The sequence below is a fragment of the Diachasma alloeum genome, unplaced genomic scaffold (assembly GCF_001412515.2).
Source record: "Diachasma alloeum isolate Michigan unplaced genomic scaffold, Dall2.0 Dall_scaffold_01296, whole genome shotgun sequence".
Classification (NCBI taxonomy): domain Eukaryota; kingdom Metazoa; phylum Arthropoda; class Insecta; order Hymenoptera; family Braconidae; genus Diachasma; species Diachasma alloeum.
This window is the reverse complement of record NW_021681401.1, coordinates 190,577-200,988: the sequence shown is the minus strand read 5'-3', so window position 1 is coordinate 200,988 and position 10,412 is coordinate 190,577. Positions and strand designations below refer to the sequence as shown.

General features: G+C 41.1%; 1 protein-coding gene across 1 annotated transcript; it reads left to right on the top strand.

The window, feature by feature from the left end:
- Nucleotides 1–276: 276 nt before the first annotated feature.
- On the top strand, nt 277–984 carry LOC107046310. The gene has a single exon (XM_015268902.1). The coding sequence runs from the start codon at nt 277–279 to the stop codon at nt 982–984; it is 708 nt and encodes a 235-aa protein (XP_015124388.1).
- Nucleotides 985–10,412: the final 9,428 nt, after the last annotated feature.

Below are 10,412 nucleotides of genomic sequence, written 5' to 3'. Positions count from 1 at the left end.
GTTGGTCTCTTTCTCTTCCTTTACGTGTTACATTTTCGACGTATTTTAATACCACATCACGTTCCCGATAATATTTTGTTAAAGAGATAATTAAACTCCGGTTTGTCTCATCATCACAGTGACTTCCAGTCGTGACTGGTAACGGTCAGGTAAGAGTCAGCAGGTAGATTTTCTTTCCCTCTCGCTCTCACTCAAGATACGGTTGTCCATAACAGACGTACAGGCAGCAGGNGCAGACATATTCGCACGACGGCGTTTCACCCGCAAGCTAACGGCATGGTGGAACGTCTACATCGCCAAATCAAAGCAGCAATACGGTGTCACGAGAGTCCTCATTGGGTAGATACCCTCCCCACCGTGCTTTTTGGAATTCGTTCAGCGTGGAAAGACGATCTTAACGCCACATCTGCCGATATCGTATTTGGAGAGCCACTTCGATTACCAGGAGAATTTCTCGCTCCTGCTCCGAACAATGGCCTACCGGCAGTAACGATTGCCGACAGACTCAGAAACCACTTCGCTGAGCTCGCTCCAGTTCCCGGCACACGACACGGTCAACGTAAGGTATTCGTATTTAAAGAACTCACCTCATGTTCGCACGTTTTTGTTCGTTTAGATGCTGCTCATCATGTATGTACGCTACCGTACGAAGGACCACATCGTGTCATATCGCGACACGAGAAGCATTTTGTCGTCTGGATCAATGGTCAAGAAACTGTCGTATCCATTGACCGTCTGAAGCCAGTATTTTCCATTGCCGAAGACGAAGCAGCCGACGCTGACTTACCGGATGACGACAACGATTCAGATGACACTCTATTACCGTCGTCAGAACAATCGACCCCTGGTACGACACCAGATGCCTCACCGCAACCTGGACCATCTAGACGCAGATCATCATCTTGGGCTCCATCGAGTGACGCAAGATCATCTTTGGACTCAACTCCTCGACCAGTACGAAAACGCGTCAGGTTCAGTCAATAAAGTCACTCAATATTCAATTTTCTTTTTTAAATCACGTATACCATTTTTAGTGCCATTTTAACACGTATACATTGCCTATATTGTATATATTGTACATAGCTAACTCCCTTTTTTTCCGACACAGCAGGGGAGTATTGTAGCGAAGCTACTTATTTATTGTTCGAATTATTTCACTATATTGTATTCGCACCGGCTTAGCAGCCGAATACCTGACTACGTCACCTCGTGACGATTCGTCATATTTCGGGCACCCTCGATCGGATGATCTAATTGCCTATATCGTCGCGAGAGACAGATTCGTCATAGCTCTCAAGGTGTAAACATCGACACATTCGCTGTGAATAAATTCCATTCGATTTCTACCGTTATAACGCATGTTATAATTTCATCAACCCGTCGAACATTCCCGAATATCCCACAAAAAATAATTAATATTATTATTTGGCTCCAACCGCTTCACCCCCTTCCCCTTCAACTCTCTACACAAAAAAATATCGAAAATAATTAATATTATTATTTAGCTCTAACCCCTTCGTCCCCTCCACCGCCACTACTCTACACAAAATATATCAACAATAATCTATATTATTATTGGGCTTTAACGCCCTCCGCCCCTCTGCTCCTAAAAAGAAAAAAAATATCAAAAATAATTAATATTATTATTTGGCTTTAACCCCCTCCACCCGTCTTCGCCCAAAACGAAAAAAAAATATCAAAAATAATTAATATTATTTTTTGGCTTTAACCCCTTCGCCCTCCTGCCCCTCTGCAACAATAAAATACATCCAGAATTTCAATCACAATCATCACAATTATAATTTCCTCAATTATAATTTATAGTTATTTGAATGAGGCGGGCGACTGCCGCCGGTGGTAACTACGAGTGCCGCTAGCATCGACGGCAAGTGAAAACCCACCATTACTGGTAAAAGCTACTCGTATATTCAATTCACTATTATCTATGATACAAGTTGTCACTTAAGTTGGGTTGGTATTCCCGGGCTAAATTGATCGTACTTGTCTTAATGAGCGTGGAGGTGTGCTCCCTTCAGCTCCTGATCGTACTCTAACTCTAAAGGAGTCCAGAGGAACGTTCAACACCCGAAAATGCAGACCTAAGCAGTCCCACGGTTCCAGGGTACTAATACAGACAAATGTCATCATTGATATTGTCTAAATACAGTCAAACAGCTCCTCTTCCGAGAAGCTGGACTCACCTATCACCGTGGGAGTGCTGAGCCCTGCTTTTGGACGATGAGAAAGAAATCATATTTCTTTTCTCATCGTTGAAAACTCTAAATTCAATGTGTCGTATTATCAATAATACGTCACATCGTTTTGAACAGATAATCGACGTATTGAAGTCAATACGTCACATAATTAATATTATTATTTAGCTCTAACCCCTCCGTCCCAACCATCTGTTCCTAAAAAAAAAATCCAAAATAATTAATATTATTATTTGGATTCAACACCTTCGCCCCCTCACTCTACGCCACGCTGATCAAAAAAATTACTTTTCCTTACCTGCCCACCCCTCCCGCTCCATAAATCAATGCATTAATCAATTAATTCAATGATTTATTGATTGGTAAATACATTTTTTCATAAGACTTTAAAATTGTCTTTAACTTCACCCCTGAATTCATGCACATAACTTATATTACCAATGGGTCTTGAACCCCATGTAACTAAAATCACCTGAACCATCTGAAATTCAGATCTTTTCCATATCTTAAATTATCGGTCTTATTATTCAAGATATCACAGCTATCTTGCCACTCGCGAAAATACTTCATTTTTGTGAGATACGATCATTCAGATACGATATTTATCTAAATTAAAGATTTCTAATCCTACTTGCCCTCTGAATACTGAATTTCAGTGAAGTTTTTAGTGGGGACGTTTTGTAGTGTACAGCGTTTGACCGACGGCACCTAACCTCAACTCTGTGTTTCCCTTCCAACCCAGGCTGGGTTTGTGAAGATTACCCAGACTCCAACTCTGAGTATAAACCATCAGGGAGGGGCAGATTTTGTTATTTTCGCGCAGAAATGGAGCAGGCAAAGAGCCGATAATTTTGGGCCGCCCTGCCCCTATTTTCAATGAACTTTGAGGTCACCCCCTTCCCGAGCATTCGGACTCAATGTCGATTTTTCGGAAAAAAACAATATTTTTTATTCTTTCTCGCGCAGAAATAGAGCAGATAAATCGATCATTGATATCCTCCACTCATAGACACCATTCAAGTAGAACTGCCAGCTTTTCGGCCAATATTCACAAATGTTTTTATTCGCAAAAAAAAGATGCAGATTGTATTTCGTTTGCGCAGAAATGGAGCAGGTAAAAGGCAGGTTATGTGGGCATAGTCGCCATGTTAATCCAAGGATGGACCTTCCATTGGGCCAATTATCGATCTCATTTACGCCATTGGGTCAATTTCTCAAAACTGATTTTCCCCGGTGAAATAAAGGTGCCGATTTCTTCATGTTTACGCAGAAATAGAGCAGGTAAATAGCAGATAATTCCGCGCCAGCCTCCCCCCATTTTCAATGAACTTTGGGGTCACCCATTTCTGAGCTTTCCAGCCCAATTCAATTTTTTTTGGAAAAACTAAATACTTTCGACTTTTTTTCGCGCAGAAATGGAGCAGGTAAAGAGCAGATCATTCTGCGCTGCCCTCCCCCCATTTTCAATGAAATTTGGGGTCACCCACTTCTGAGCTTTCCAGCTGAATTTCAATTTTTTGGAAAAATCAATATTTTCTACTTTTATTCGCGCAGAAATGGAGCTGATAAATCGATCATTGATATTGTCCACTCATGGACCTCATTTACTCAAGGTGAACTGCCAGCTTTTCGGCCAATTTTGGAAAATCTTTTTTTTTCCGTAATAAAAAGAGCAGATTTTGTTTGTTTCGGGCAGAAATGGAGCAGGTAAAGGGAAGATAATTCCGCGCCGCCCTCGAGCAATTTTCAATGAACTTTGGGGTCGCTCACTTCGGAGCTTTCCAGCCCAATTTCAATTTTTTTGAAAAAACTAAATAGTTTCTACTTTTTTTTTGCGCAGAGATGGAGCAGGTAAAGAGCAGATAATTTCGCGCCGCCCTCCCCTCATTTTCAATGAACTTTGGGGTCACCCACTCCTGTGCTTTCCAGCCCAATTTCAATTTTTTGGAAAAAATCAATATTTTCTACTTTTATTCGCGCATAAATGGAGCTGATAAATCGATCATTGATATTGTCCACTCATGGACCTCATTTACTCAAGGTGACCTATCAGCTTTTCGGCCAATTTTGGAAAATCTTTTTTTTTTCGTAAAAAAAAGGAGCAGATTTTGTTTGTTTCGCGCAGAGATGCAGCAGGTAAAGAGCAGATAATTCCGCGCCGTCCTCCCCCCATTTAGAATGAACTTTGGTTTCACCCACTTCTGAGCTTTCCAGAATTTCAATTTTTTGTAAAAAATCAATATTTTCTACTTTTATTCGCGCAGAAATGGAGCTGGTAAATCGATCATTGATATTCCCCACTCATAGACCTCATTTACTCAAGGTGATCTGCAAGGTTTTCGGCTTATTTTCAAAAATACTTTTTTTTGCAAAAAAAGGAGCGGATTTTATTTTGTTTGCGCAGAAATGGAGCAGGTAAAGAGCAAATAATTTCGCACTGCCCTCCCTGTATTTTCAGTTAATTTTGGGGTCACCCACTTCTTAGCTTTCCAACTCCATTCCAATTTTTGGCGAAAAAATGAATATTTTCCACTTTTTTTCGCGCAGAAACGGAGCTTATAAATCGATCATTGATATTCTCTACTCATAGACCTCATTTACTGAACTGGACCTGCCAGCTTTTGAGCCAATTATAAAAAAAAAAAATTTCGCGAAACAAAGAGCAGCTTTTATTTCGTTTGCGCCGAAATAGCCATAGTCGCCATGCTGATCGAAGAATTGACTTTACGTTTGACCACTAATCGGTCTCATTCGCGCAATTTGGCCAATTTCTCAAAATTGAATTTTTCTGGGCAAAATAAAGGTGTAGATTTTTTTATGTTTACGCAGAAATGTAGCAGGTAAATAGCAGATAATTTCCCCCTGCCCTTCTTCGATTTTCACTCAACTTGAAGGTCACCCCCTTATGAGCTTTCCGACTCAATTTCGATTTTTTGTAAAAAATCAATATTTTCAATTTTTTTGTGCGCAGGAATGGAGCTGATAAATCGATTATCCAAATTTTCCACCCATGGACCTCATTAACGAAAGTTGGTAGCCTAGCTTGATGGCAAATTTTCAAAAATCTTTTTTTTTTCGCGAAAAAAAAGAGCAGATTTTTTTTGGTTTGCGCAGAAATAAAGCACGTAAAAAGCAGGTAATTTTGGTAAAATCGCTATGTTGATTTGAGGACCTTGGCTGCCCAAATTTATGGGGCTGGTTCTTACGTTGCTAGTCAAGTTCGAATCACTATTTTTCATAACAGTTTTTGGTTGTGAGTTTCTGTTCTTTTCTCGCACTTTCGCCACTAAGCTTGTGTATACTCATGCACTGAGATAAACTTCCACTCACTAGTGTAACAAGAGTTGATACAGAGTTTTAACAGTTTCAATTGAGCACGTCACCACTATTTAATAAATTGAATTTTTAATTTCGTCCCTTTATGCGCAAGAAAAGCTGCTGCTCTCGATTTTAGAGTGGTCAGTCCCCAGATTAGCACCAACGTTCACTTTTCTGACCAATTTCACACGAAAAGTCACCGTAAACGTAGTATCGATACTAATTTATCGAATTATTACCGGAGTTGAATACTATCCGATCGATTCCGCGAGCTATTTCCGCTGGGTCTTATATCTCCGAATTCTGGCTAACGACTTCTGTTCTTCGTGGCAGTTTTTGCCCCGTGGCAAAACCCCCGAAGTTCCAGAAAATTCTTCTATGTATTGATTGGGAAATAGCCGCAAAATCGGTCGCTGAACGTATTGAAATTTGCGGGAGCGATGCACTGTGTGCTGATGCAGCATTCCTTCAGTGTTGGGAATACTGAGAGTCGTTTAATGTTTGGTTATTTTAGGGGAATGAAATTTTGGATATAACATCCCCCACTCAGAGCTGTTGTTTGCAATATTTCTGTTAAGTCAGGTCTGAGAAGTTCTTTATAAAAATTTTATTTCATTTTATTTATTCTCCCTTTTTTTTCTATGAATTGAATTTAATATTTTGAGAAGGAGTAAAGATTTTATTTTAAATGCTGCACTTATTTATTGTGGCAAGTTTATTTCATCCATTTATTCATTGAGTGAAACGTAACTCGATAAAGAAATGCTGACGTAGGAGAATCCGGCATTCTTGTCCCGTCTCTGCGCGTATTTCACCCAGTGAACTAGATTGAGTAACACTTGAATTTTTATGTGGTGCAGTGAAGTGACGGTGATTTAATTGTTAATTAAGGGATATGGGTTCCAGTCTCAAGGTGAGTACTTGTGAATTATTATATTATTATTATTTTATATTATATTATTATTTTCTTTTATTTTGTATCTTGAATAGATTTTTAAATTGGGTTTTGCATCGTGCTGTTAGAGATCTGTATTTGCATATACATGCATCAGTGTGTTTTTATCCACTTTTGATCCTATTTCTTTTGTTAATCGGAAAGAAACATTGATTTGTTAATAACAATTTTAGTTTTTGTTCAAATTATTTTTGAAATCTGTATTAGAATTGATATGAGACAATTGGATGAGAGTGAGAGAGGAGGCAATACTCCAATCTGGTGTGGGGGAAGGCGTGAGTGGAGCGCTCTCCGTGCGAAAATCATACAAAGAGGAACAGCCGAGAATAGGCCTATGCCACTTGATGTGTGTATGGAAATATATGTGCATACTGGGGTTCACACGGAGATATTTTTCATATTCGATTTTTAATTATTATTCTCTTTTTTTTAGGATTTCCATTCAAATTATTAAGGGTTTTCATATCCATTGATTTGATAGTGCTTCGAAAGGGGATACTTGTCTGAAATGATTATTTATCGGTAGGTGAGCACGATGGCAGATTGCGTTGCACTCTAGGGAGTTCTGCGCTCCATATGCAGTCCACGATTGACTGCTGGCTTCTTCTGTGGTAGTGGCGGTGCAGGCAGAGCTGGTAGAGCTGGGAGTTCATACGGTTCCGGCGCAGAGATAGTTGAGATGGGAATATCATCGATTCGCTCGATGGTGGGTCTGACTTGGGTCGCCAGGTGTAGACGTTTGGAGCGCTTGGTCACCTTGCGAAAACAACATGCGACAAGACCCAGGATACTTGCGCCTCTCCTACAGGCGATCACCGTGCCGACGAGAGTGATTATCGTCATAGCAGCTGTAACACTGCAACTGGTGACGGTTAATATCCGGTGATGATAGTCTTCCTGGTGATGGAGGCCAATTCTCTCAGCTTCGTCGATGGTATGCTGTATGTTTTTATCAAAAATGCCGTCGTCTCTTTCGGGCGGCAATATGTGTTTTCCCAATTTTGTTAGGGGATGAAGCACTCTAGGCACCTCCTGCAAGACTGGAGCCATTTCTGAAATGTTTATCTTTTTACGGATCCCATGGATAGTAGGAAGGTGAGATTCGACTAATCCAGTCCCTTCCAGGATCGTCGTGGAGGTTTCTGCGGTGCAGTTCGAGTTGATGTGCAGTGTTCCGGTTCCATTCACAACTATATTTTGGATCTGGTGGTCATTACAGGAAATCTCCATTTTTTCTGGATAAATGGTGGAGTATAGCCATCCCTCGCTGGTGTCTAGTTTAGTCCACTGTCTCCAAATCATTCGTCAGGCGAATTTCACAGTTCTTGTAGACGTCTGCTTTGATGTGAAATTCTGCGTTGGTTAGTAGCTGATGTTCGCAGACGGTTTTTTGATTGGATTTCTTCATTGGGAGTCCTTTGGGACATGCCAAGCAATTTTCCAACCCTATGCATGATCGGAGGTATTCCTCGTTTGCTAGGCCGTACCGGTTGTTGAATTTCGAAGTCATTATGTATTTTTCTTTCGGTACAATGTAGGCGGCGATTGTTCGGTGCCCTTGGATTTGTTGAGGCACTTTGGTGGGGATCATCTTGTAGAGGTCCAGATATTCTCTTGATATTAAGGGAATATTGATACTAACTAGAAATCTGCCCTTGTTGTAGCCAGTTTCTATGGTGGTTATTCGGCTTAGAACGGCTAGATCCAGTTTCTTCTTAGGGATAGGGAAAAGGCTATCTGTGCCTAATTTCTCTATTTCTTCAGCTGCGGCTTGCATCTGCTTACTGTTGATGAGTTGGGGGTGGATTTTCCATGTTTGGCGTCTTCCACGGCCTGGACACGTCTATGGGTAGTCTCAATATATTTTCTAGCCGCATATTCTGCCGTAAGCGCCATGTTTGTTAGTTTTTCGAGGTATTGAACCTGAGATATCTGGGCTGCTTGTTCATCGGCGGTTTTAATGAGTGTTTTCATCTCTTCTTCTGCTCGTTGGATGCCTTCGTAGTTCTTCTGGTAGTCCTTCTTGACAGAATTAATTTCGGCTTGAATCAGGTGAGTTGAATTACCGATGAGGTGTGTGATTTGACGTTGATCTGCGTACAATCGGTCAATCTCTTTAGTGATATGTTCATGGTCGTTATAGTCCATCGTGCCGAAGATTTTGGGGGCCATCGTGCCTACAAATCTGAACCACGGTGATCTGTTGATTCTCTTGTGCTCAGCAGTCTGCGGGGCCTACAAGATACATTTAGATGTTCTTGGAGATATTTTAGTTCTTTAGTGTAGTCGCTTAGGATTGGGAGGCCAAGGGTTCCCGAGCATAGTTTTTCGGTTTGGGCCTTCTGACATTCTTGTTGATATTTTTGAATAGTTTCTATGCCTGGAATCTTCTCTCCCAGAAGTCCTTTCAGGTCTACTATTAGCATTAGTCTCCATGTTTTACTAATGGTTCGAACTTAGTCAAGTAGTTCATAGTACAATCCTGGATTATGCTCTAATGGGTGACATTGGTAAATGTCATTTATTTCTTGTCCAAGGATTTCCGGAGTCCACCATAGGAGTAACCTCAGTGCAATTCAGTAGATTCTCATTTGTCTAGAACAGGAAACGGAAATCTTTGATATTATTTTTGATTTTTGTTACAAGTAAGAATTTAGTTGGCAGTGTTGTTCATCTTCATTTGGGTCAGCGTATATTTTGAAACCGATTTTGGCTAGCTCATCGGGTCTTTCGTTCCCGTATACTCCTTGGTGTCCCGGGACGTACTCGAAGATGACATCGAGATCATTAGTGAGATTGTCTAATTGTTGTAATAGTTCTCTTTTGACAACAGGTTTAGATTTAGCATTGATCCATCCATTCTTTTTGCACTTCTGGAGGTGCTCAGTCATGCAGCTGATCAAATATTTCGAGTCCGTCATTATCCTGATCTTCTTGATGTCATGACGCAGGCAGATCTTGCAGGCTTCTATTGCTGCAGCTGTTTCAGCGGTGATGTTGATTGCTCTCATGTTGCCTTCAAGGGTTTTGGAGATATTCAGGGGGTGATTGTCCGCGAACAACACTCCAATCCCACCAATGGCGTTGGTTGCACCGTTGAATGAGCAGGATCCATCGACATAGATGGAAATTCTACGTTCTGATGTGCTCTGCATTGATCTGGTTAACCTGTGAGAACAATTAGTGGCATTGATTAGTTCAATTGCTCGTCAGATGGGAGTAATGGTTGATCATGGTTGTCGCCTAGATCTTCTCGGCAGAGTTTCCATCTATTCGGGTGTTTCGTGAAGTATTTTCCCTCATCTGTTTCCAAGCGGACGTTTCCTCGCTCCGTGATGTCTATGATCTCGTAGGGACCCGTATAGGCTTGGTCTAGTTTTCCCACCTTTGGTTCTTTTTCAACGTAGGCGAACTGACCAATTTTTAGCTCCAGTGGGTGAACATTTCGATCATAAAGTTCTTTTGAATAGAGCTTGGCATTCACCAGGTTTTCTCGCGCAATTTCACGAATTTTGTCGAGTTTGGTGATGAGCTGAATCATGTAGTCGTTATACGTGTCTATTTTATCTTCCTCGTGAATGTTAGAGGGGAGTCTTGCCCTTTGTCCATACAGAATTTCGAAAGGCGTGAAGTTGGTGGCTGAATGAACGCTGATGTTATAGGAGAACATGGCGTACGGCAGCAGCTTATCCCATTGGTTTTCGAATTCTCCAACGAAAGCTTTGAGGTACTCAACCAGCACATGATGACTCCGCTCCAGAGCACCATTCGATTCTGGTCTGTATCCCGATGTAGTGCCATGAAGAAATCGGAAGAGATGGCTAAGCTGCTTGAATAATTTATTCAGGAAGCTTGTCCCCCTGTCTGACGGAATTACTCTCGGACATCCATAGCGGCAGACATACTGTGTAGCTATTGCATGAGCA

Excerpts from the sequence above, each read along its gene's own strand:
- LOC107046310 (XM_015268902.1), top strand. The coding sequence starts at position 277 with ATGGTGGAACGTCTACATCGCCAAATCAAAGCAGCAATACGGTGTCAC.